The sequence below is a fragment of the Hevea brasiliensis genome, chromosome 15 (genome assembly GCF_030052815.1).
Source record: "Hevea brasiliensis isolate MT/VB/25A 57/8 chromosome 15, ASM3005281v1, whole genome shotgun sequence".
NCBI lineage: Eukaryota > Viridiplantae > Streptophyta > Magnoliopsida > Malpighiales > Euphorbiaceae > Hevea > Hevea brasiliensis.
Genome location: NC_079507.1, coordinates 69,842,353 through 69,868,445, shown reverse-complemented (window position 1 = coordinate 69,868,445; position 26,093 = coordinate 69,842,353). Strand labels below are relative to the sequence as shown.

The 26,093-nt window shown below is 34.9% G+C and overlaps 4 protein-coding genes across 5 annotated transcripts; 3 read left to right on the top strand and 1 right to left on the bottom strand.

Annotated features, from left to right (window-relative positions):
- The first annotated feature begins 1,748 nt into the window (after positions 1 to 1,748).
- LOC110636193 (26S proteasome non-ATPase regulatory subunit 1 homolog A) lies at positions 1,749 to 8,805 on the top strand. Its single transcript, XM_021785768.2, has 13 exons — positions 1,749 to 2,013; positions 3,388 to 3,457; positions 4,120 to 4,225; positions 4,499 to 4,610; positions 4,683 to 4,851; positions 5,017 to 5,492; positions 5,620 to 5,755; positions 5,887 to 6,135; positions 6,227 to 6,447; positions 6,528 to 6,786; positions 6,935 to 7,167; positions 7,318 to 7,837; positions 8,073 to 8,805. Exons 1-13 carry the CDS (start codon positions 1,868 to 1,870, stop codon positions 8,394 to 8,396), a joined length of 3,021 nt encoding a protein of 1,006 aa, XP_021641460.2. The 5' UTR covers positions 1,749 to 1,867; the 3' UTR covers positions 8,397 to 8,805.
- A 1,313-nt stretch (positions 8,806 to 10,118) lies between these two features.
- On the top strand, positions 10,119 to 12,495 carry LOC110636184 (transcription factor FAMA). Of its 2 annotated transcripts, XM_021785757.2 has the most exons (5): positions 10,119 to 10,272; positions 10,449 to 10,573; positions 10,675 to 11,361; positions 11,520 to 11,948; positions 12,123 to 12,495. In XM_021785757.2, the coding sequence occupies exons 2-5, from the start codon at positions 10,550 to 10,552 to the stop codon at positions 12,210 to 12,212; spliced, it is 1,230 nt and encodes a 409-aa protein (XP_021641449.1). In that variant the 5' UTR covers positions 10,119 to 10,272; positions 10,449 to 10,549; the 3' UTR covers positions 12,213 to 12,495. The 2 variants fall into 2 exon arrangements, with proteins under 2 accessions (XP_021641449.1, XP_021641448.1); XM_021785756.2 differs by lacking the exons at positions 10,119 to 10,272; positions 10,449 to 10,573 and having other exon boundaries at positions 10,612 to 11,361.
- Positions 12,496 to 14,281: 1,786 nt separating this feature from the next.
- LOC110636229 (60S ribosomal protein L13a-4) lies at positions 14,282 to 16,115 on the top strand. The gene is made up of 4 exons (XM_021785844.2): positions 14,282 to 14,640; positions 15,039 to 15,155; positions 15,253 to 15,340; positions 15,823 to 16,115. The coding sequence occupies exons 1-4, from the start codon at positions 14,369 to 14,371 to the stop codon at positions 15,964 to 15,966; spliced, it is 621 nt and encodes a 206-aa protein (XP_021641536.1). The 5' UTR covers positions 14,282 to 14,368; the 3' UTR covers positions 15,967 to 16,115.
- A 600-nt stretch (positions 16,116 to 16,715) lies between these two features.
- LOC110636227 (uncharacterized) lies at positions 16,716 to 22,772 on the bottom strand. Its single transcript, XM_021785842.2, has 14 exons — positions 22,622 to 22,772; positions 22,461 to 22,537; positions 22,216 to 22,327; positions 21,878 to 21,960; positions 21,392 to 21,457; positions 20,698 to 20,798; positions 20,355 to 20,473; positions 19,780 to 19,820; positions 19,300 to 19,388; positions 18,560 to 18,722; positions 18,357 to 18,473; positions 17,883 to 17,927; positions 17,672 to 17,800; positions 16,716 to 17,353 (listed from the first exon to the last, which is right to left on the bottom strand). The coding sequence occupies exons 1-14, from the start codon at positions 22,677 to 22,679 to the stop codon at positions 17,219 to 17,221; spliced, it is 1,335 nt and encodes a 444-aa protein (XP_021641534.2). The 5' UTR covers positions 22,680 to 22,772; the 3' UTR covers positions 16,716 to 17,218.
- Positions 22,773 to 26,093: the final 3,321 nt, after the last annotated feature.

Here is a 26,093-nt window from a genome sequence, read left to right as displayed (position 1 = left end):
CAAGTTTGAAGCTTGGCGTTTATTTTGTTTTCTTTTTAATCTTTTAGGCAGCCAAGACAGGGACATGATTACATTACCAGTCATGTGAACTTGCAAAACCATGGTCTAAAACAGGTACTTGAAAGAACAAAAATGCCAAATCGTACGATTATTTTCTTCTCAGTTGGTAGGCGAATGGACATTTTAGCTGAAAATGGTGAATCATGTGACAGTCCCAATAGTGATCGAGTCATGCGTTCTCTCGTATAACCTGAGAAAATCTTGTCAAACCATTAATAATAGGCCTGTGGGTGATCAGGTATCCTGGTGGTTATAGTGGTGGTGGGTGTTAGTGTTGCTTTGGTTAAAACTTTTAGAGAATCTTCAATTTCCAATGAAGCTCTTTTTCTCTTTTCAAATCTTGGAATGAAGAGTTGTATCAATTTTCAAGTGGGCATTAATTGCTTGTTTGCCAATTTTAGACCCTAACGAGGAAAGTACCTTGCACGTGAATGTATTGGCCTTGACCGTTATCTCCATTGCAGTTCAGGCAAATCAAACATTTATCAAGAAAGGGTAGATTTGTCTTTAAACACCGGCAAGGGAGGGTGGTTGCCCCCTGCCCCTGTCCCATTTCTCAGAATCCTTCTGTTTTGTGATGATGATGGCAGCTGGTTGAACTGTTGAATGGTTGATCTTTTTCTTTTTCATTGGACATGCCCTGGGATGGGATGTTGTTGTTTCTAGGAGGTTTGATGACTCACTCGTAAGAGGCACCCTTGTACACATTTCATTTACTATTTGGCAGAGGAATGACACAATCTGATGCCTTACCCAATAGTCACAAATGATAAATGCAACATCTCAAGTGAGAAGGATCATTAATCACAACTTAACAATTTTTTTTTAAATAGTTTTATGCACAATGCTGAAAAAAGAATATTAAAATATAATAAAAAAAATTAAGGAAAAAGAAATCCTTTTTCTATTGAATCCCTAATTTGACTTAAAACATTCTATTTCTTCACCACCTCCGGATGTTGCAAGAGGACTTCGTTCTTTCAAAATCATAATAAAAAAAAAAAGGAAAGAATTTACAGGGCCCAATTTCAAATTGCATGGTGGAGGATGCTGTGAATTCCACTGTTTTCTGCTTAGGCCCAGGCAAGCAAGAGAGCCCTACTGCCCTGTGCGGGGTAGGGCTTCAAATTTCCAATGGCCCAGGGTCACTGCCCTTGCGCAAAATAGTCTAACTTTTTGGTGCGCTTTTGAAATAGTCACAAAATATAAATTAGTTAAAATATTATAAATTAACAGTATTTTTTATAATTTTTTAATTATAATTTACTTAATTTATGTTTTATTCTTTTTCACTACTAAATTAACTTAAACAACACTTAACAAACAAATATATAAAAAAAACCTCCGATTGCATTTTAAAAAAATTTAGGCTTTTTTTTATAAATAAATCATATAAAAAATTAAATTAAATTAAATTTTTACATAATTACTTATTTTTTTATCTATTTTTTAATAAATTATTTTTAATTACATAATTACAAAAAAATTATTTTTATTTTCAAAATTTTCTCTGTGTCCTGGGACTGGGTGTTTCTTAACAACTAATTCACTTCGATAACAAAAAACCCTAATTAATTCAATTGTCCTAATGACCTAAATATATAGCGGGGCGATTGGGATTTTTCAAATTTTTTTTTTTTTTTTGACTTGTCCAGTAAGTTTACTAAATTGATGAAAATAATAAATATATAAAAGAGGTGTTCTCCGTCGAGGGTCCTCTTTTTTTTAGTTCTTTCCTCTCATTCATTCCTTTCTCTTCAACATCAACACCGGCAGTTTCTATATTCTCTTCCCCCCGGCCGAAGCAATGGCAGCGACGATGGTGAGCTCGGCCGGTGCGTTGCTGGCGATGCTTAACGAGAGCCACCCGCAACTCAAGCAACACGCCCTGTATAACCTTAACAAATTTGTAGATCAGTTCTGGCCTGAGATCTCCACAAGTGTGCCACTAATGTAATTCTCTTTGCATCCTCTCTATCTCGCAACTAAGATTTGGGATTTGTGTTTTCATTTGTAGTTGGGTTTAGGGTTTTAGTTGTATTTGATCTGCTTCGCTCCTAGGAAATTGGGAAAATGGGGTAGACTTTGCACTATTATAGTGCTCTTTTCTTTTCTTTTCTTTTTTTTTTTGGTAAATGGCATAATTAAGTTATTGTTCATGTGGGAAATAGTTTATTAGATTGTTTCGAGTTTGAAATATTGATTCCTTTAGAAGTTCAGTATCTGATTGCCTATTCTTATTTGCTTTAAGCTCTGGTGTAAAGTTTTCTTTTGTTCGTTGCCAAGCGCATTGTATCAATTTTGATGTTCAGTTCATATGGTTTAGTAAAAGAGAGTTTTATAGCACTGGAATATTTTGGTTTTATTATGGTTTGGGTATGTTGTCCACTTGTACTTCTATCAGGCATAGAAATTTGGGGTTTAGGATTTGGTGTTTTCATAGCGACATCACAATTGGTGCAATAACTGGGTGTTTTGGGATGGAAAATGGAGGACAGAAAAATCCCTTATCAAAATTATCTGTCTATAATTTATGTTGATACATTTGTCAGCTGGCAGATTAGGAAGATCTTACTGATTTATGTTTATAGAACTCAATTTAGTATTACTGGATGAATATAATGGTGTGGGCCTATTCTGTTTTAACCTTTAACAAGAGAATTGAGAACGAAAGAATGTTACAGCGTGCAGGCTGATCCATACCTGGTGATGATATGAAAAAGGTTGCTTTTATCAAAACTCACTCCTGTTCACTTTCCTTTATGTGGAAATTGCCACTCAGAATATTTAGAGAGCGCTTTGTGATGGCATCCAATAATAAACAACATAAAATGGCTGCTACATATTTGACAAACACAAGTCCTTGATTTGTTTATAATTTGGTTTTTTGAAGTATAATTGTGTAATTCTACTTCATGAAGACGCAAATATCTCCCTGTAACTTTTTGATGATTTATATTGCAGATATCGAGCAACTTATAAAATATTTTCTTGGCAAACATAGTCTGAAATTTGTGAGGCGTGTGTAACTGTATTAAATATTATCATTTTCCATGCGAATTCTTTTCTTTTTTTTGTTTAAACCACCTTGTGATTGATATTTGTCTTCAGGTACTTGTTGTCAATGTACTTGCATGTATATTTTATTGCTGATATTGTTTGTTTATGTGGTTAATTACTTCTACCACCTTCCACTCCAATTCAGATTCCATTATTTTCAGGACTCACTTGAGTTGTGATATTGAGAACTTAAGTGTTTTTGGCTTGATAATTGTATCTTTTAAATTTGCTATTGGATATGAATGCTTATTGGACTTTATCATACAGAGAGAGCTTATATGAAGATGAGGAGTTTGATCGGCACCAGAGACAGCTTGCTGCACTGGTTGTTTCCAAGGTCATAACTAGTTCCTTTCTTCTACTCCTACTCTTCCTCCTCCCCAACTCCTTGGCAACACAGATAAAATGAACGGAATACTTCAACTGTCTGAAACTACAATGGCTGTAACTTTTCGATATCTGCATCTTTCTGTTCATCTTCCCTGGATTCAATCAGAGAGAGAGAGAGAGAGAGAGAGAGAGAGAGAGAGTTATCTTTACTGTGTATGCCTTTTGTTTTCTTAAGTAAACAAGCTATTACTTTTAGAACTCTGCATGAAATATATGAGAGATGAGACATCAGGTGAGCTACCTTTTTTGGTTATGCTTGTTATGTCCTTAATGATGTTCCTTATTTTAGAGGCTATGCCTTTCACATGTCAATCATTATATATCAAACTTTTTTTGTTTGTCCTTATGTGGTTGATCAAAGAATTAGAAGAGAGGTAGATAGAGCTGGATTGGTCAATGGGGATTGCTTTTGGAAAACTTTTCATTGGATTTGAATTTTTTCACAGGATCCATTTACTTTACATTTTATAATGAATTGTTTTTTTGGTTGAACTTAATGCAAGAGAGAAGCATAGGAAGGAAGACACTTCAGTTTCTAACTGCATAAACTATGTGATTTTGACTATTTCATTCTTTTGTTTAGTGAATTTTTCTCTTTTCCTTCCTTAGGTTTTCTGTTACTTGGGTGATTTAAATGATTCCTTATCATATGCCCTTGGAGCTGGTTCTCTTTTTGATGTCTCTGAGGATTCTGATTATGTTCATTCTCTTCTTGGTAAGCATCCTCATCATCCTGGAGTTGTCTTCATGGAAACTTGTGACATTACCCTAAAGACATTAAAATTTATTGTGCTACGATTAACCTTGAAAATATGGAAATTTATTGATTTGATGGGTGACTATAATCATTTGGCTGACCCATATTTTAGATTCTATAATCTTTAGAAGTGCCTTAACATTGATCATTTAAGGAGTGTTGTTGATATATTCAAGTTTGCTGGTGCGTCCCTGGTTTGCTTGACGTTTTTGTTTCTGTTCCTAACCTCAGCTAAGGCGATAGATGAGTATGCTAGTCTGAAGGCAAAGGCAACTGAATCAAATGCTGAGGCAGCAAATGTGGACCCTAGGCTAGAGGCAATTGTGGAGAGAATGCTGGACAAGTATGCAAATGCTGAATTTTCTAGTTTGATAAAACTTTATAGTTCTTAGTTTCTTATCGTTCCTTCATTTAGGTGCATAATGGATGGTAAACACCAACAAGCCATGGGAATTGCAATTGAATGTAGAAGATTGGACAAACTGGAGGAAGCAATAACAAGGAGTGATAATGTTCATGGAACTCTCTCATATTGTATCAATGTTTCACATGCTTTTGTTAGTCGTAGAGAATATCGGTGCGAGGTAAGGAGGACGAAGGATCCATGATTCATCTTTATGTTGTGGCATCGCACTGAAGCAATTGTACCTTGGCTTGTTTTATTGAGATTTGCTTCATGCTGTGGACTGTCACATGGAGTGCTACCATTGAACAAAAATGTAAATTGATATCTTTGGTTTGTTCTATAGGTGCTCCATCTTCTTGTTAATGTTTATCAGAAGCTGCCCTATCCTGATTATTTGAGCATTTGTCAATGTCTCATGTTCTTGGATGAACCTGAAGGTGTAGCAAGCATACTGGAAAAGCTTTTGCGATCTGAAAATAAGGATGATGTTTTGCTTGCATTTCAAATAGCATTTGATCTTGTGGAGAATGAGCACCAGGCTTTTCTACTAAATGTTAGAGATCGCCTTTCAGTTCCAAAGTCTCAATCTTCAGAAATGGTGCAGCCAAAATCTAGTGATCCAGATCCTGCACAAAATAATAGTTCTACTGCTTCAGAGGATGTTCAGATGACAGAAGGAACCTCAGCTTCAATTGCTATTGTGCAGGAAACAGATCCAAACGACGCAATATATGCTGAGAGGTTGACAAAAATCAAGGGAATTTTGTCTGGAGAGACATCTATTCAGTTGACTCTACAATTTCTATACAGTCATAACAAGTGAGGCACTTTTTTTTTAATTTTTCTTTTTACCATTTTGTAAATTTTTTAAACTCAGAAGTATTCTTTTATGTGTGTGTAAGATAATGAAAAGGAGTTATCACTAATGCTTGTGATTTGCTTTTAGATCGGATCTTCTTATTCTGAAGACAATCAAGCAGTCTGTTGAGATGAGGAATAGTGTTTGTCACAGTGCAACTATCTATGCTAATGCAATTATGCATGCTGGAACGACTGTGGATACATTCCTCAGGGACAATTTGGTGAGTAAAGGATTTTTGTTTTATATTTCTTTTTTTCCTTTTAAATTATTGGTGCATATTATATATATATATATATATATATATATATATTTTACATTTACTTAAGTGTTTTGGGTTACATCAATTATCAGGATTGGTTGAGCAGGGCCACGAATTGGGCCAAATTTAGTGCCACGGCAGGGCTTGGTGTTATCCATAGAGGTCACTTGCAGCAGGGGAGATCGCTAATGAGACCTTATTTACCCCAGGGCGGATCTGGTGGTGGAGGTAGTCCATACTCAGAAGGTGGTGCTCTTTATGCTTTGGGTCTTATTCATGCGAACCATGGCAAGGGCATCAAACAATTCCTTCGAGATAGCCTACGTAGCACAAACGTAGAGGTGTGGTTACTTTCTGATTCTACTATAGATTTCTTTTTGAATTAAGAGTCCTTAGATGTTTCAGAAATTCATATTGAAATGTCATATACAGGTTATTCAACATGGTGCATGCTTAGGTCTGGGTTTGGCAGCTTTAGGAACTGCTGATGAAGATATATATGATGACATCAAAAGCGCTTTATATACTGATAGTGCTGTTGCTGGTGAAGCTGCTGGTATCAGTATGGGTTTGCTCATGGTTGGATCTGCAAGTGAGAAAGCAAGTGAGATGCTTACTTACGCTCATGAGACACAGCATGAGAAGATCATTAGGTAAATTTGAATCAGATTCTGGTTATTGGGCTGAGCTCTCAATTCTGTTCTTTGCTTTGTAATGTTGTCAATGGTTGCAGGGGATTGGCGTTAGGGATAGCCCTTACAGTTTATGGAAGAGAAGAAGAAGCAGACACGCTAATTGAACAAATGACTCGTGATCAGGATCCAATACTTCGTTATGGTGGCATGTATGCTTTGGCATTGGCCTACAGGGGAACAGCAAACAACAAGGCAATCCGACAACTGTTGCATTTTGCCGTATCAGATGTGAGTGATGATGTAAGGAGGACTGCTGTTCTTGCTCTTGGATTTGTACTGTATTCTGAGCCAGAGCAGGTATGTTTATGCCTCTTTAGCCCTCTTTTTATGTTCAGCATTTCTGTGTATGGTATTCCCATCCTTGTTATATTATGCTATTTCTTGGTCAAAGTCTCCCTCAAGATTATTAACTTCTGGTAAATTGCACTGCACCATGCTACTGCAGACTCCTCGAATAGTCTCCTTGCTTTCAGAGTCCTACAACCCACATGTGCGATATGGTGCAGCTCTTGCAGTAGGCATTTCCTGTGCAGGCACTGGATTGAGCGAGGCTATATCATTGCTAGAACCTTTGACATCTGATGTTGTCGATTTTGTTCGTCAAGGTGCTCTTATTGCAATGGCTATGGTCATGGTGCAGATGAATGAGGCCGGTGATTCTCGTGTTGGAACATTCAGGTACTACATTATTATTATATTCTGGTGGTGTTCTTTACATAAAACTGCTGATGCCTAATGCATTTTATCACTACTCCTTTTGAAAAAATTGATGTGGTTCTCTATGCCTCTTCTTTTTATTTTATTTTATTTTATTTTTTTATTTTTAAGGCGACAATTGGAAAAGATAATTCTTGATAAGCATGAAGACACCATGAGCAAGATGGGTGCAATCCTTGCTTCTGGAATACTTGATGCTGGGGGAAGGAATGTGACAATAAGATTGCTTTCTAAGACAAAACATGATAAAGTCACTGCAGTAGTTGGTCTTGCTGTTTTTAGCCAGTTTTGGTATTGGTATCCTCTCATTTATTTCATAAGCTTATCATTCTCACCCACAGCTTTTATTGGGCTGAACTATGACTTGAAAGTTCCAAAATTTGAATTCTTATCAAATGCGAAGCCTTCCTTATTTGAGTATCCAAAGCCAACCACTGTGCCCACCACTACATCTGCTGTGAAACTTCCCACTGCAGTTTTGTCGACTTCAGCAAAGGCCAAGGCTAGGGCCAAGAAAGAAGCAGAGCAGAAAGCTAATGCTGAAAAAGCAGCAGGGGCAGAGTCTTCATCTGCTGCAACAAATACCGGGAAAGAGAAATCATCCAGTGAGAAGGATGCAGATTCCGTGCAGGTAAATATCATGCGTCTTTTCTTTAGACAGGGTACAATTTTAATGGGGAAGCAATTTTATCTTTTCCAATTTAACTTGTAGATTACTGTTTCACCATTATTTGCGGGAACTAGAGTATGTTAGCATGTAATTATTTTGCTCTGATACATTCTGTGGGTGCCCAAGTTTTAGGATTGAAAATTTGAAAATGATCAAATTGATCAGATTTGTCATGGTTGATTACATCTTTTGGTAGGTTGATAGCCAGCCAGAGAAGAAAGCAGGGCCTGAACCTTCTTTTGAAATTTTGACCAACCCAGCAAGAGTTGTTCCTGCTCAGGAGAAGTTCATTAAATTTATGGAAGACAGCAGATATGCACCGGTGAAGTTTGTGCCTTCAGGGTTTGTCCTCCTGAGAGACTTGCAACCAACAGAACCAGAGGTCCTTTCTCTTACAGATGCACCTTCGTCCACAGTGTCACCCGCTGGTGGTTCAGCTACAGGACAGCAAGGTTCTGCATCAGCCATGGCTGTTGATGAGGAACCTCAGCCACCTCAGCCTTTTGAGTACACCTCGTGATTCTGGTCATATTGATTTTCTTACTGGTCCTCATTTGAAAATCACTGTGCTTTTAACTGGTGGAGAAAATCAATTGCGTCTCAACAACCACTTCAATCTTGCGTGGATATGGCCAACAACCCAAGGCAAGTTTGTCGGTTTCAAGGTTTTCTTATCTGCAGCATGCCTTTTCTCGAGCAAAAAAATTTTTATAGGTACTTCATTGACACCTGATCAGTGTTTGATTGACACACAGTAGGACTTTCTATGGATGTTCTTGAAATGGAATTTAAGTCCATTTTGTAGTCATTTCACATTTCAATTTACTATTTCAATGTGTTCTTTTTTATTGTATTCATTATGCTGTGACTTGTTCCTCTATTGTTTTCCTTTGCCAACGAGTTTCCAATTTTATGTGATTTTTCTCCTAGCGTCAACTTTTACCCCGATTGTACGTTTTTACGTTTCGTTGGTTTACTTCTTTGTATTCTCGGGAGATATAATGCAACATAGCCTTTACATTTTGATCAAAAGGCACTACGATTTGACAAATAAAATCTTTTATGGACATACTGCATTATTATTATTATTATTATAATATATTCGTGAGATTATAATTTACTTTTCAAAATCACTTTAAAAGATGAGTTAAGCAAGAATTATATTGTCAAAATCCTCATTTGAAAATCCTTCTATCTTAACAAGTCATTGTAAGCTCTAACTTTATGGGGCATTCCTCTTGCATCATGTGAAATCTTATCTGGACGCGGTTGCAGTTCCTTAAAAATCATATCTGTCTTAACTTATAAATAAAAAGTAAAATGAATTTAAATTAATTAAAGTTGAATTTGAACTCAAATTAAATTGAAATTATTCGATTTAATTTTATTTTATTTTAAATTAAAATTAGTTTATTTCTTTAAAAAATTTATTAAAAAAAAATTTAATTATTAAATTTGATTCAAGAAGGACTGATGAGACTACTTAAGTCTAGCCCCGATCCTCTGGCCGTGGAATCAGACTAATCATTGGCACGATTCTTGTTCTGGCCCAGAAGTGGAATCGTGGCCGGCCCAGAGTTGCATCTAACAACCTTGTCAGAAAAATTGAACATACTAAGATTTATTAGCAGACTTCATTGCATTAGATCAGAAAGGCTTCAGAAAACAAGGTTAAAAAAAAAAAAAAAAAAAGGTAATGTTCGGAATTTTCTTGTTAATATCATAGTTGTGATGAATTTATATAATAGCAATTCTATTTTTATTGTGACGTATAAAATTCAGTTTAAATGGCATTAATTATTGTATTGGACGGGTAGCTGTATATATATATATATATATATATATATATATCCTTTTTCCTTACCACCATTAGAGCTGTCACATGAAAGGTTAGCAGGAATGTCACATGCAAATCAAGCTCGATATTATCCCATATATGCAAATCTAATTTTCAAAGTTGAAAGTTCAAATGATCGAACATAAACTCTGCAGCCCTTCATCTCTTTAATTAGGGTCATGAAAAGAGGTGGTAAAAAGCAAGGGCAAGAGCGTTTGTATGCCTGTGACACACATTAATAATGGGAGGTGAAAGTGAGAACTAGCATCAAACCATGAGGTCTACATTAATCCACAAGGCTCCTGATCTCTTCTCTCTCTCCAAAGTCAAACCAGGCAACCTGGCCCAACGGACGTATATAAGACAAACCCAGCACCCCTATCTCTAAAATTTTCCCACCTTTCAAAAAAAAAAAAAAGAAAGAAAAAAAAACAGCAAAGCGACCATGGTGGTACCCCATGCTACCATCTGCTCTTCTAACGTCATAACCCCACTTTCATTTTCTGCTCTTGCCTTATTATAATACCCTCTCTCTCTCTCTCTCTCTCTCTCCAATCAGGTTCTCTCTTGGCTACTTCCGTTTTCCCCTAACTTCCATGCAACTTCTGCTTCATAATTTTTTGCACTTAATTGTCTACCCCAAAAACTAGTCTCATATTGTAGCATATTTACCTGAATTTTCATTTACTTGCTGTAAATTATTAACTAGGTTATTATCATTTTTTTTTTTTGCAGGAGGAGGACCCATCTGGGAAGATTCACTAGGGTTTTTGTCCTTGCATGAATTGAGCTATCACTTTAGGGTTTTTCGATTAAAGTTATCCATATATATAGCAATGGATAAAGAAGACAACTACTCGGTATCTTTAGCTTAAAGTTTATCATCATTATTGTTTGTATGTTTTTGTTGATAGATCATTTCATCACCATGTTACATTGCTCTGAGCTTCACTTGTTGCAGGCAACCTTTACTGGTCTAGACTACTCTCTAGACCACCACCGTCACCATCCACAGCAAGATCACGAACTCATTAAGTCTCGAATTGGAGAAGCTTCTGGTGATAACAGCAATGGCGTGATCGACTATATGCTCAACAATCCTCATCAGCAACAACTGTCATCTGGGTTTTGCACTTCAACTTCTCTTGATAAATTGAGCTTTGCAGATGTTATGCAATTTGCAGATTTTGGGCCTAAGTTGGCCTTAAATCAAACTAAGATATCTGAGGAAGAAACTGGTATTGATCCAATTTACTTCCTGAAGTTTCCTGTATTGAACGATAAGAGGGAGGAACAGTCTCTAATGGTTCCCCATCTAGGTGGAGAAAATGAAGAGAGATTTAAAGGATTGAGTAGTGTGGAAAATAGGGCAGGAATGATGGGAGAAGATATTAGAGAGGAAGAAGAAGCTAGGGTTTCAGATAATACGTCGGTGCAACTCCAGTTTCTCGGAGATCAAGATCTTCAAAACAAGAACCCTATACCGGAGGTGAAGAACAAGAGGAAAAGGCCAAGAACTATCAAGACAACCGAGGAGGTGGAAAGCCAAAGAATGACTCATATTGCAGTGGAAAGAAATCGAAGGAAACAAATGAATGAGCATCTTCGAGTTTTGAGGTCTCTCATGCCAGGATCTTATGTACAAAGGGTATCAAATTTTACAAGTTGCATCCTTGAAAAGATCTCAAATTGGCTTTTTTTTTTTTATCAAAATATTTCTTGGATCTAAAACCATTTTGTTCTTTTTTTATATTCTTCAAAGAGAAAGCACTAAAACTAGATTAGGTTCTGTGGATTTTTTTTCAGGGAGACCAAGCTTCAATTATTGGTGGAGCCATTGAATTTGTGAGAGAATTGGAGCAACTCCTTCAATGCCTAGAATCTCAAAAGAGGCGAAGACTCTATGGAGAAGCTCCAAGACAGATGGGAGATTCTTCTCTCGCAATCCAGCAACCTCAACCACCATTCTTTCCTACTCTGCCTCTTCCAAATGATCAAATGAAACTCATGGACTTTGAAACCGGACTCCGAGAGGAAACTGCTGAGAACAAGTCCTGCTTGGCTGATGTTGAGGTGAAGCTTTTAGGGTTTGATGCCATGATCAAGATCCTATCTAGGAGAAGACCAGGCCAGCTCATTAAAACTATTGCGGCTCTAGAAGATTTGCAGCTTAATATCCTCCACACCAACATTACCACCATTGAGCAAACTGTTCTCTATTCATTCAATGTCAAGGTATAACACCATCTTCTTCTTTTTTTTGTCCATTATTCCTTGTCTAAAATCATCAGAAACAAACCCAAATTTATTTTTGTGGTGGATAATTATTACTAGACTGTTAAGATAGAATTGAATTGGCTGCATATATATGCAATATCTTTCTTATATTATTGCCTCTAATGTGTGCAGATTGAAAGTGAATCTAGGTTCACAGCAGAAGATATAGCAAGTTCGGTTCAACAGATATTCAGTTTTATTCATTCAAACAGCAGCATGTGATGTAATCTAAGATGGAGGAAAAAACTGAGCTCTGTTATGCATTTCCATATATAGAGAGATTCCTATATGGATCCTTTCTGTACTTCTTTTTTTCCTCTCATGGGATCGATTCCCTTTTTTGTTGTAGGAAAAAAAATTTGATTAGCAAAATTAAGTAGTGGTGATTCTGAAGAGCCCATAAGCTAGCTCTCTTGTTCTTGAATTTACTGTAAATTTTTTTCCCCTTATAGCTAATTATTGTGGCAACATATTTTGTTATATATCCTCGTGAAGTATCATTTGCTGAATAGTTCTACGTCACTATGAAAGTTGGCATGAGAGAAAAGTGAGAATTCAATCAATAAAAATTCTTTAAAACAATCAAATAAAAATAATTTATGGATTCTAAACATTTTTATTTTCTTAAGGGCCTAATTAAAGGAATATTATAAAATATTTTCAGTTTAAATAAAAATAGTGCTCCATCTCTTGTGAACACAAGAGATGGATCCCACATAATTTTAAAGTATAATACATATGCACAGAGTGCATTTAATAATCTTTCATAATTAATTAAGTTACTTGACATGGTTTTGTTCTTAGAATATTGAGATAAAAAAGCCGAGACTTGGCCTGAAAGTAGACACAGTTATCAATTTCAGTAAAGTCTCATGCTAGAGCTCCTTTATAAACCAAAAAAATAAAAGGGAAATATTTTTTGTTTAGTTCTAGAATTCTAAATATAATATATGCAAACTTTCCACAGTTAAAAACTTCAATTCAATGGTGTGTGGTGTAATGTACTGTATCTGTATCCTTCCTAGGGTTGACTATTATCTTTGTAAGGACAAAAACCTGCGACCATGGCAACAGAATAGAAGTGCTGACTTTTTGAACCCATGTGGAATCTCTCTCTCTTGTCTCTCTCATGTGTATATGTGAGAGGAGAGGAAGAAGATGCTAATAGATAGCACAGAGAGAAAAGGAGAGGTGGAGACAGTTTCTGCAATGGTTTTTGTTTGAACTACAATGATTTAGCACTCAATATGAGGTGGTGCAAAGTCAACGCGTCCCGTACCTTCTCGCCGTGGATTGACTTGTCAGAAATCAAGATCTTGTAGTATTAGGCTGCTGATGCTGGCATTTGCTTGTCGGGTCCTCCTCTGAGTCATTTTTGCATTTGGGAAAGGTTCATTCACCTCCTACACCACCCTTTCTCTTTCGTTTTCATGCTTTGCTCACTCTAATTACTTTTGTCCTAACTCGTATACATGTACAAGGTGTTTGATCATGTGGGGTTTCAGTCAAGGCTCCAGAGACTAGCTTGCTTGATGGAACCCTCCGCATTAATGGTTGTGGAGCATAAGGATCGGTTGACAGGATTCCATCTGCCCTATTATTCAAGAAGACTCAACACTGACGACTGCTCCATTATCGAAATGACTAACTTGAGAAACTATTTTGTTCCACAAGGAAAACGTTGCTCATAACAATCAGGACATATCTAAAGTCTCTAAATGAGTGTAGCTAAACTGTAAAAGAGGGGTCTACATTCTAAAATTCGTTTGTAAGCTTTCACTTGATCATGTGGGATTTAATTATCCCTTTTTAGCAGAAATTACCAATAAATTTATAATATATACATCCCATATAAATATATCATATATTTTTTTATAATAAATACATTAAGTAATTCCATAACAGTATGTGCGAAAATTACAAATTTATAAGAATCTAATTCAATTAATTTTTTTTGTCAATTATAAATATAATAAATGAAATAATAATTCCAATACGTTAAATAATTTTTTCAATGATAAAACAGCTCAGCACACACTTGAAAATAATTTTTTTATGTGAAAATAAGCTAAGAATAATGCAAAGAAAAATTACAAATTAAATATTATGTTTTGTTATTCGTATTTCCCCATATACTTGATGGGCTCTAAAAAGAAAAAAAAAAAAGAAATATATTTGATGGGCTTGCAAAATGGACCGAGACGATGCCCAAGACCAATAACTGGGCCGAGAACATTGAAGCCCAAACCCTGCGATGCACAAACCCATGTAAACCCCAGGAAACCCACTTCTCAGAACCCTAGGACCTCCTCATTATCTTCTCATTCTTCGTTTCCCTTACCCAGCCGCTAAGCCAGGCAGTGAGAGGAAGAGTAACAATGGTGTCGGGGTCAGGGATCTGCGCCAAGAGGGTGGTGGTGGATGCAAGGCACCACATGCTTGGTAGGCTTGCGTCTATCATAGCAAAGGAGCTCCTGAACGGCCAAAAAGTCGTGGTTGTAAGGTGCGAGGAGATTTGCATCTCTGGTGGCTTGGTGAGACAGAAGATGAAGTACATGAGGTTCTTGCGTAAGCGCATGAACACTAAGCCTTCTCATGGTCCCATCCACTTCCGTGCCCCTTCCAAGATCCTCTGGCGCACAATCCGCGGGTAAGATCATTTATCTCTGTTTTATGAAAATTTATAACTTTGGGCGAAGAAATGTAGACATTTAGTTTAGAGTTGCCGAGTTGAGTTTAGAAAGCTCACCTTAACGGTGAATCATGGCTTCATTGTCGTTAGGCTAGGATACGATTTTGATGGGTGCATTCGAGTTGGGGTAGGCATGATTCTGCGTTTCAAGGATGATAATAGGAAAATTGATTGTTATATCAATTAGTAGTCAAAAGATGCATAATTTCCTGAACCTTAAGAATCCAAAGGTCTTATTATGCCTTGCTGATTCAGTTTTTAATGCATATGTATGGCAATTTTGGCAATTTGTTTTCTGGTACAATTGAAGAGTGTAGCCGTCTCTTTGGCATTCTAAATTTGTCTTTGTTTTGAAGGATGATTCCCCATAAGACCAAGCGTGGAGAGGCTGCCCTTGCTCGCTTGAAGGTTTATGAGGGAGTTCCACCTCCATATGATAAGATGAAGAGGATGGTTATCCCTGATGCTCTCAAGTGAGTCATTTGAATGTGATATCCTTGCATAACATCTTTTTTGTTTGCTTTCACTGGATATTGATAATCGTTCTCTCTGGATTTTGCAACAAATCAGGGTGTTGAGGCTTCAGGCTGGACATAAGTACTGTTTGTTGGGCAGGCTTTCATCTGAGGTGGGATGGAACCACTATGAGACAATCAAGGTATGGAGTTCCTATCCAGTTTCTTTCAGCTTTTTCCAATGTGCCACATTGTTGTTTAAGTATATTGGCCTCTTCTGTTGATAAGCAGTATAGTGGGCATTTAGGTAGTTCACTGCTCAATACCTTTTTATTAATGCTGGAATCTCAAACTGAATAAAGGCACTGGAAAATGTCTATAGTACTTGCTTTGTCATTTTATGATGGGAGAAATTAAAGCCATCAATCTTATTACGCTAGTTTTTCTTTGTTATGTTGAGTTTTACATTTCCAGCTGGCATCCCATAGATATGCATATGAACATATTAAGAGTTGGGAACATTATTTTGTGGCGGACGTTGCTTTTGGTTCTACTTGTATTTAGCATCTTTTGTTCCTTTGCAAATATTCTCTATGTAGTTCTATATGACATGATATCTTCTTATTATATAATCTAGATATGAATATATATTGATACCTTTTCTGGTGTCTGTTATTCTCTGCAGGAGCTTGAGAGGAAGAGAAAGGAGAGGGCTCAGGTGGCTTATGAGAGGAAGAAGCAGTTGACAAAACTAAGGGTTAAAGCTGAGAAGGTTGCAGAGGAGAAGCTTGGATCCCAGCTAGACATTATTTCTCCCATCAAATATTGATTTGGAGTTTTTTTTTTTAAGCGGGAAATTTGAGATTATTGTCGTTGCAGCTAAATTTGTTTTCTGTTTTAACAATTTCTTTTTTGACTGGATTATTTTCGTGGTAGTTATTTTATTTTATGTCATGCCATATAGATTTCTTTCTGCAATTTTGAATTATGAATTATTTATTTTCTATTGTTCATTCCGTAAAAATTTTATGAACTTCGTCCTTGAAAATGTTGGAATGGAGTTGCCAGCGAAGAATGCAAGAAACAAAGTAAATAGTTGTGAACTGAATAGTTTAGATGCATTCTTGTATACTTGAGGTGTTGCCTTGCTATTGCCTTGGATGCTTAGCTAACTAGCCATTCAAATCTGCTGTTAATTCCATTCCATCTAACAACGCGCGGTGGTTTTATATATATACCAAGGCTGGCATATATTGGTAACTTTATACGACAAACCGTAAATCTTTATAAATGGAAACTGGAAAAGAACCCTGGTTACTTGGGGTGACCATGATTCCACTGCACAAAGGCCTGCTTTGCTGTTTTTACCAGACAACATAATAGCTTGAAGCATTACTTTGTGGTAAGCAATCATTAATACCAAAAAAAAAAAAAAAATCATTAAAACAGTACTTGTATAATATTGAAATTCATACAATTAACTGATTTTTTTTTTATTTTGATATTTTGTCTATAAACTTTGAATTTATGGTCATAACAAAATAATGAAATTGATTAAACAACAGAGTAAATACCAAATAAAAAAAATATAATCCCTTGCAATACTCCAATAAGTAGTATTTCTCGACTTAACATTTATTCTTGTTCTGTAAAAATTATATAACTGAGAAAAAAATGCAGCATCTGCTTCTTTGGAAGGAAAAATAGGTAGTAAAACTGAGACAACAGAAAAGAATCAACATAAGAAGATATTTCTGATCTTCAGAGCATCCAATGTTACCATCCAGCATTAGAAGATGTCTCTTCCTTGGAGAAATGTGAAATCTAAGAACAACCAATTTAGCTGCGTTGCTTTTGAACAATCTTGTAGAAAAGCTACATAACAAAGCAAAATGGCTCCAGAGAAGCTATATCAAATTTGCATATTGTGTCTCACTTGATTTATATTGCCCATTTTTCTTTAGATGATTTGATCCAGACTATGTTAGCACTTCGAAGAAGTGTCAACCTCATGCTTCCTTGGAAATCAGTCGGAGAATTTAAATTGTAGACTGTATCACTCTTCCTTTTTCAGATTCTGTCTACTTTATGTTATGAGTTGGAACACTAAGATAAAATTTAGTATTCTTGAAGTCATCTAGAAGTGGGTTGTATCCGTCCTTGGTCCTTGTCTTGGAGGGCAGACCAAACTCTTCCATGAATGATGACGTGTCAAGCTACAAAAGATTATGCAAGTTAGAGTAACATGGAGAAGTAATTATGTTAGGAAGAGTGAGGATGCATCTCACAAAGTTTTGGGTGGGCTATTTACATTTATTTGGTACACATCGAGCACAATCTAATTTGTTCACTAACACTAGGGGCGAATCATAATTCATAAACACCAGTCTTAAACCAAAGAATTTTGTTAAACTGATATGTAGTTTTCCACGTATGACAAGTATGGTTTACCACCCAAACAATTTAATCATCATTTAGATAAGGTAATTATGAGCCAGAGAAAAGCCAACGCTACACTGTAAGAAGGAACTTACTACAAGGGTTCGCCTCTTCTTCCCTTGCTTGGATGATTTATCTTGATGCATTTTCAGCCAGCCAGAACAGTAATGGTCCATACGTTCCAAAAGCCAAAAGTCAGTGGGGAAAAAGATATCAGCATCACCCTGCAATCACTATGAGTTTCTTAAAGGAACCTAACTAATTGATTCATAACAGGGGGGGGAGAGAGAGAGAGAGAGAGAGAACCTTTGCTTCCAGATAGCTTTTGTAATCAGAGCTGTGGCCATCTTTCTGTGGATCAAAAGGTCAATAAGGTAAATCATCTTTGGCATCGTGGTCTATTCTTTGAGGGAGAAACTAAAGGTGAAATCATATTTAAGTGAGAAGAGTACAATCGTGTTCTTTGTATTTGAGAAGAAAAGGAGACTCCTTAGTTGTGATTTACTACAGATCAAGCCAAGGATAATGAATTTTTTTTAGAAGTGTCAGTATTATCTTTTAGTCTTTTAACTATCCAGAATGATGAGACTATGGCCTTTCAATACTTCACATTTTCCAGAATAATGTTACAGCATAAAGTTTAAAATGACAATGAGTTATAATAGGAAGCAGAAGCTGCAGAACACACAACTTAAAAGAGTTCTAAATAAAACATAAAGAGTAAATGTAAGAGGACATGATAAGCTTGAACATAAATAATTATAACAGTAGTAAGGTTACCTTGGTTGAAACCAAAGGAGCCCTTTCACCAGGTATGCTTACATCAGGTAGGTAACTAAAGTCTGAGGCAATTAATGACATCTTTGGTAATGCCTCATGCAACACCTGTAGTAATTTCTGCATGTCCAATGAAGAGTAAATGTAAGAATTAAGTTTTTATACATTAAACAAAATTTATAAAATAAGAATCATCAATTCCTCACCAAGCAGCTGGTTGGTAACCAACATCTTCGGGGTTTTGGAAACACCTTAGACCAAATGCTTCTTGCTTTTGATACAGGTTGATTACTGTCCAATTCCATAATCTCAACACAACACTTAATCAATGGGTCTTGTAGTGGCTTGTACAGCTCTGAGAGTGTTTTCCTGCAAATGCATAATACCTAAGCAACCAAGGATAAAATGAAGTAGGCCAATGGTAGTTATATTTAGTCAGAACTTCAATTATTAACTGTAATTAACAAACTATTGGGTGTGAAACTTCAAGATTTTAACCCTTTTACAATTATATTTCTTAGAATCAACTAATTCCAAGTAAAAAGCTTGCAAAGCATCCCCCAATTTGCCACAGGTAAGAAATGTCAGCCGACAACATTGCACTTTGTAGCAGAAGTGTTAAAAGTACATAATCACAGAACACTAGGATGCTTACTGTTCCAAGTAGGTGAATTTATGAGGTTATAGTAAATCTTATTAAAAATTTTAAGTGGATATAACCATATAAGATAGAAGAAGCATGTGATGAAAGGAGGTAGTACATGCACATGCAAATGAAAGATTTTTGCGGAGTTGGGTCATGGTTGCACAATAATGTCACTAGTAAGATGTGTACAAAATGCTGCTTGATTTCTCAAAATACTATTCATGATGTGAAAAGTCATAAAAGCAGTTACATACTTGCAACTAAGCAATTCAAGGATAATGATATCATACTGTTTCTTACCTATCAGGTTGCTTCTCAACCCATACTTCCTTCCATGGCAAAACTTGATTTTCAGAATAAATAAGGTCATGCGCAAGATTATCAAGAACCTGCAAGAAATAAACGTATATATGTAAACTTGCAGGTTAGGCATTCATAAGTATAATTGCTTTCAGATTGCAAAATAGGGATAGGAGAGCCATTCTCTCTACAGGGATAAGGAAGCAATCTATTACTGTTATTTTATCACAGTGGTTCTAGTCCAAACATGAGGAGGACAAAGAATTAAAAAATTTAAGGCCAAAATTATTTGCTATTTCTATTGCGTACATCATATATAAGATTAAAATTCTTATGTGCAAAATGTTCCTTACCAACAAGATCAAGTAGGTAGGAAGCAATAGCGGAATGTTTATCATACCCAAATATTTGAGGAATAACTTATGCTATTGCTCCAATAGCAGCAGTCTGTACCCAAAAATATAGTAACTCAAAACATACCTCAAGCATGATTACCCAACATGGCTGTTGCTCCATATCCCCTGTTAGAAAAGAAACCAGAAGCACAATTGAATAATCGTATAACTATATCAAAATTAAAAGCAACATAATCCACAAGCTCGTCTCTTTCTTCACAGTGTGACTCTTGAAAGATTGATATGGATAAAAGTAAAATAAACCAACTCTCTATTTGTGCTTATAATAAAGCTGTCTGCTTTATAGGATTTTGAGAATGCTACAGAGTTAAATTTCCCTAGAAGTTTTTTCCATAGAGCCCCCAAAATTTATGGACAATTGTGATGCTTATCCAAGCTGCACTTCAGATTACCTAGGGATAACGGACACTGGAGAGGAGCTGGAGATATAGGTATTAGTCATATCGAATGAGTTTAATATTATTAATGACAAATGCAAATGGATGGCCTTCAATTCTTCAAAATATTGTAATCCCAGCATGGGTTTTGAGTACACTAGGTGACTTAAAATTAATGAATTATGCATAGAAATGGAAATAAAATTTGGGTCAGCAATAATGATGAAAAAGAAGAATAGATTCATAGTTTAATGAACCATACCCCATCCACTCCGGTCAGCAGCATCACGACATTCTACTTTAAACTTTGACAAGTGACTGCGAACTTCTCCAACAGTTTCTTTTTGTATTTCAGCAAGTGATGGACTGATTTCCACTGAGCTGAACCAAATGAAACATAAGTTAAGAACAATAAAATACATGTTAACTTTCTAGTCCAGACATAAAATAAGGCATACTTGTATACATAAATGCATATATTGAAATGATATACTCCTATCCATATAAAGCACCAAATTTAGATGGATATCACAAAAATGTAAAAGCTTAATGTTTGTCATAACAAGGTTTCATTTACTTTATAAAGGGATAGCAAATGCACATACGTGTAAGTCAAACTGTTGTACACTCTTGCAGGTGCATTCAACATTATGTAATCCATTATGCCCTTTGCACAAGTTCCAGATCCACCACCAATTTCATATATCTGAGTGCGCAATGTCCAACAACAGGATCAATTTTCAGACTCAAGTTGTTCACTGAGTGAACCTCGATGCATAAACAGAAATGAGAAATGCAAAAATAATTGACTTGTATAAATCAAATTTATATATTTTAGAATGTGGCATGAAAGCTGCTGAACTCTTACAAACCCAAAAAAAAAAAAATCAACAAAAGCAATGGCCAATATTTAATATGTTGCAAACTGAATCTAAAGAATGAAAGATCAAGTAAGATTACTGCAGTGTATGACATAGCCAATGTGTTATGTAATTATGAAGATTTTCCTTCAAACCCATTAATTTCTCAGAGAGAATAAGAGTACAAGACTACCCATTCAATCCAGCACTTCAACACAAATGCACTGATCACTTCCTGATAAAATTTCAATTTCACCAAATCATCCATGCCATTTACGTCACCAAAGTGATAAATAAACTTTCTCCTTGACACAAGAGAATAATGTCAAGGTAAGTTATGATGAAAAACCAGAAATATGAGCAAATTATCACATGAATAATGATATATACGAACTATATTTGATATGTCAAATGTTTCACCAAGAAAGATGGAGCTTACTTTTAGTGGAACTGAAAGGTTAGCTGTTCGCAATATGGCTTCAGCAATACCATGGGCATACCAAGGCTACAAAGAAGGGAAAGTTCACAACATCAAAGAGATATAAAGAATTACAAACACAGAAAAATAGAAGAAAAGCTCCTTTTAATTTTCATTTGTTAATAAAGGATCAATTGCCGCCATTATGAATGCAAATAACACAATGACACAAACAGAATTTAGATTCTTAATTGTGAGTTATACTGCAATTTACTTTTTTGTTTTAACAGCTAACTTTAGGGAGTCACAGCTGATGACAACTGTACCAAGACGGTCAACACTGCAGGAAGTGGAAATGAAATGGTCTGCCAACTACTCCTCTCGGTAAAAAGTGGCAAGTCAACAAGAGAGTGAAAGAAAGTTGAACTCTAATTTTCTATATTCTTAACTATATTAATAGAGATTTCTCAACTCTGGAAAACATGAGCAGAGAGTGAGAGAGATTACCTTAAAAAGCTCCACTGGAGTAAACCATGATGTGTCACTTTGCTTGTAGACTTTATCCAAGTGGTTCATATAAGCTTTTCTGCCTAAAACATGCAAACCAAGTAACATGTTGAAGCCTCAAAACAACTTCAAACGAACTTGTGATGTAAATCATAATCCATATTTCATTGTTTCCCAACAATTTGCATGGTACCACAGGAAAGGAATAAGACCCAAATAAATACACAAATCTTGAACTTCTGCGTTAATTTCACAAAACCCATATCATAAATCACAAGCTAACAAAATTCCAAATAACTTAGGAGTAACTAAGTGAGAAACCAAAAAGAAAAAAGCACCTTCAAGCTGATTGAACTTAATGCTTTTCTCTAGAACTCCAACTGACTTCGATCTTTGAGAGAAGTAGCCGTGTTTTGGATGGTATAATGCAGAATGGATGAAGTCTCTTACCTGCACAATTAAAGAAAAAAAAAACTCTCAAACACAAACACATTACAATAAATCCACAAAGAATTGAATTGCAGAAGCCGAAAGCAAAACAGTGGAACTGATTAAAAATAAATAAATAAATAAAGTGACTCACAAGAATTGGTTTATCATCGACAAAGTAAGTGGAGTAAAGGGCTTGAAATGGAGGAGTTGTGGACTCATATGCAATCACTGCAGAGGAAATCAGAGTTGAAAAGAGAAAATTGTATTTATGTGCTTATATCTGAGTACACAGGAAGAGAGAAAGGAAGGTACCTCTGCGTCTATGGAACAAGAAATTGAGATTTCGAGAAAGGAGAGAGCGAGAGAACATGGTAATCAAAAGAATGTTAGCAGGTGGATTCAGTGTTAAAATTGAAGGAAGAGATTCTCTCAAGACTCAGGGTTTTGTTGCCAGTTCTTAAACCCCTCTTACGACCTGCCCCTTCACTGTATTAAACGACCCGTCGTTTTGTCAGCCCCTAATCTTGTGTGGCGATGATGAGAATCACAAATTCAGTTATTGGGAATTATTTCCTTGGTGAATGAGAACGACACGTCGTCTTCTGAACAACCACATAACAAAGAAGGGAATTTCCCTTCCATGGACCACAAAACGAAGAAAGCCCATCATTCAAGGAATTGGTCTTCGCAATGTGCCTTGCCCACTGACATGAAGGCCCATCTACGGCCCATAAAATGCTCACATGAACATTTCTAGACAAGTGCGATGACATCTATAATTTTAAGGTAAAAATAATTATATTTAATTTGATATACTCTTATGGCACTCTTCACTGAAAAACTTATTGATTAGTGATAAAAAAGAGTGACCATTTTGAGAGTTCATTTTGCTGCTGACATGCTAACAATAATGTTTAGAGTCATCGAACTTATTTTTTAATGTTCACTTGCAAATTTCTTAACATAATAATAGATTCATGCTTGATAAAAAAAAAAAAAAATTGAATATTAAATATTTTTATTAATTAAATTGGATGAGTGTACCTGTGCCACGTGGTACACCTGGATCTTGCTATTTTAAAAGCATTTGCACATAGACGTTATGATTCTGTTTATATATAAGCAACAACTGGACGTCTGTGTCCTACCCTGCCCATTCGATATTACATACCGTCTCTCATAATTATAAATAAATGAGATTTATTTTTTATATTATAAAAAAAATTTATATTTTTATAAAAAATAATATTATTTTTGTGTACATTAAAAATATATTACAATTTATATATATATAATATATTATTAACTTTATGATTTATTTATAAGAAAGAATTCGATTGAATTTTTATATAAATAAACTTCATTTCTACTTTATTTAAATAAATTTTATTAAATTAAAAATAATTATTTTTTAATTTTAAATATGAAAAATAATAAAAAAAATAAATTAATTGAATTGTATTCTTATAAAATTCATTTTTCAAACAAAGGGTTACGTAATTCAATAATTTATAAAATTGAATAAGAGTAAAAGAAATAATGGAGTTGAGGCAAATTATAAAAACATAAATTTTATATATTGAGTGTAATTTAAACAACTAAAAAAGATAAAGAGAAATAATTAAGTGTGGATAAATTTATAAGAAAATAAATTTTATGGATAATTTTGAAAATGCTCAAAAATTTCCCATACCCTGTTGTTTTAAGCAATGAATTTAATTAAATATTTATTAAATAATGCCACTATTTAATATTTGATACCATATCTCTTTGTTTAAATTTTGTTAAAAAAAAAAAAACTCAAATTTAAAGTCAACTACAAAGTGTATATCCTCATTTAATTCATATAATTGGAGGGTGATCAATGATGGATATGATTCCGCCATCTTTGAAATGAATGATGAGACTTTACCATGCTTGGCATGTGGGGGCTAGAATTGGCCTGAAGGATCATAATTTTTTGGGAAAAATATGAAAAATATTATGTAGTTTTTCATTTTCAAGTATGAGTTATCATAGGTTTTTTTTTTTAATTCCATATCCTATATTTTTTTTTCAATTAACAAATATAATTTAAACTGTTAATTACTATTAAATAGCGTTAACGTGATAAACACGATATAATGACATGTGATAAATATAGTATTTACGTGAGTAGCATCTTATATTTATCTTATTAGTATCGTTTAACGATAATTAATGATTTAAATCATATTTATTAATAAAAAAAATATATAAAATATTAAATTAACAAAAACCAAGCTATCGGTATTTTCACTTGAAAAGCAAACATGGCAGATTCTTTTTCCCTACTTTTTTTTTTTTTTTCAAGAAGTGGTCCATGTTATAAATAGCTTGTATGTTAGATAGTATAGAGAGAAAAAAATTTCTATATTGTTAAAATATAAGAAAGTGAAGGAATGGCAAGAGTGAAATATGTATAGAATTATATATATATAATTCAATATATATTATTCTATTATGACACTTAACAAGTAGATGTGTATAATTAATGACATATATTCTATCAACATACAATCACTAGTTGTATAGGTATCTGTTAATAAGCAGATCTGTCTATTATATACAAATAGTACAACTATTTGTATAGGTATCTTTTAATAAGTAGACATAATTATTACATAATAAGCAGATGATGTATATTGGAGATAGGATGTGTCTATCTAGTCAAGGTGCCATGAGTTTTCATTCTTTATAAATATGGATGAGTTTTTCAATCCATACTACTTCTACTACTTATTCTTTTCTTCTTCTCTAAATTCTCTCTAAAAAGAGTTCTATAAAAATATAAATCTTAGGGAAATCTTGAGGATTCTTTGTTTGCGATTGATTTGTTGTATCACGGAGGTATATTGCCATAACCTTATCTATGGGGCAATTAATACCTTAAAGATAGTGATTCTTCACGCCTCAAAGCCTATTCTACACCTTGCCTCAACAATTTTAAGGTATTAATCGCAATGGAGTCAGAATTTTAGTGTGATGAATCAAGAGTTTGTGAAACTTGATCGTTTTGATGGGACAAACTATGTTATTTGGAAAGACAAGATGCTATTCTTACTCACCACATTGAAGATTTCTTATAAACTTGATCCAAGTGCACTTTTATTTCACCACCAACTCGGAAGATTACGAACAAGTGAAAGCGGATCGAGACAAGCGTGAAGAAGATGAATTGCTATGCAGAGGTCATATTCTTAACAACTTGTCGAATAGTGTATGATCTATTTATACATCAAGTCTCCAATGGAAATCTGGAAATCAACGGAGTTCAAATACAACTCGGAAAAACAAGGTGTGGATAAATTTCTCATCATGAAATATTTTGAATTCCAAATGGTTGATAATATATACATTATGGATCAAGTCCATGAGTTACATGTCTGGTTTCAAAACTTAAAGATTTGAAAGTGATAGTTCTGAATCATTGCAAGTAGGAGGAATAATAGCAAAACTTCCTCCTAGTTGGAATGATTATAGGAAAAATTCTTGCATACCACAGAAGATTTTTCTCTTGAGCAGTTCGAAACACTTGCGCATTGAAGAAGAGACAAGAAATCGTGATAAGAAATTTGTTTCAATCTACTACAAAAGTTAATTTTGTGCAAAGTGAATTTTCAAAGAAAAATTGGAAGTAAGAGAAAGTTTTACGAAGCGAACAGCAGTACTAGTTATGGCGACATGACAAATCAAAGAAAGGAAGAACTTGTTACAATTGTGGCAAGAAAGGGCACTACAAGCGTGAATGCAGGTTTCTAAAGAA

What these genes read in the sequence shown, in the direction of transcription:
- LOC110636184 (XM_021785756.2), top strand. Translation starts at nt 10,612, where the DNA reads ATGTTTTTGTTGATAGATCATTTCATCACCATGTTACATTGCTCTGAG. An exon ending in CAGGATCTTATGTACAAAGG is followed by an intron (nt 11,362 to 11,519) that starts GTATCAAATTTT and finishes ATTTTTTTTCAG; the next exon opens with GGAGACCAAGCTTCAATTAT. An exon ending in TCTATTCATTCAATGTCAAG is followed by an intron (nt 11,949 to 12,122) that starts GTATAACACCAT and finishes TAATGTGTGCAG; the next exon opens with ATTGAAAGTGAATCTAGGTT.
- LOC110636229 (XM_021785844.2), top strand. Translation starts at nt 14,369, where the DNA reads ATGGTGTCGGGGTCAGGGATCTGCGCCAAGAGGGTGGTGGTGGATGCA. An exon ending in CTCTGGCGCACAATCCGCGG is followed by an intron (nt 14,641 to 15,038) that starts GTAAGATCATTT and finishes TTTGTTTTGAAG; the next exon opens with GATGATTCCCCATAAGACCA. An exon ending in ACCACTATGAGACAATCAAG is followed by an intron (nt 15,341 to 15,822) that starts GTATGGAGTTCC and finishes TATTCTCTGCAG; the next exon opens with GAGCTTGAGAGGAAGAGAAA.
- LOC110636193 (XM_021785768.2), top strand. Translation starts at nt 1,868, where the DNA reads ATGGCAGCGACGATGGTGAGCTCGGCCGGTGCGTTGCTGGCGATGCTT. An exon ending in CTGCACTGGTTGTTTCCAAG is followed by an intron (nt 3,458 to 4,119) that starts GTCATAACTAGT and finishes TTCCTTCCTTAG; the next exon opens with GTTTTCTGTTACTTGGGTGA. An exon ending in GTAGAGAATATCGGTGCGAG is followed by an intron (nt 4,852 to 5,016) that starts GTAAGGAGGACG and finishes TTTGTTCTATAG; the next exon opens with GTGCTCCATCTTCTTGTTAA.
- LOC110636227 (XM_021785842.2), bottom strand. Translation starts at nt 22,679, where the DNA reads ATGTTCTCTCGCTCTCTCCTTTCTCGAAATCTCAATTTCTTGTTCCAT. An exon ending in TAAGTTCAATCAGCTTGAAG is followed by an intron (nt 21,961 to 22,215) that starts GTGCTTTTTTCT and finishes TGCATGTTTTAG; the next exon opens with GCAGAAAAGCTTATATGAAC. An exon ending in ACCTTTCAGTTCCACTAAAA is followed by an intron (nt 20,799 to 21,391) that starts GTAAGCTCCATC and finishes TTGCGCACTCAG; the next exon opens with ATATATGAAATTGGTGGTGG.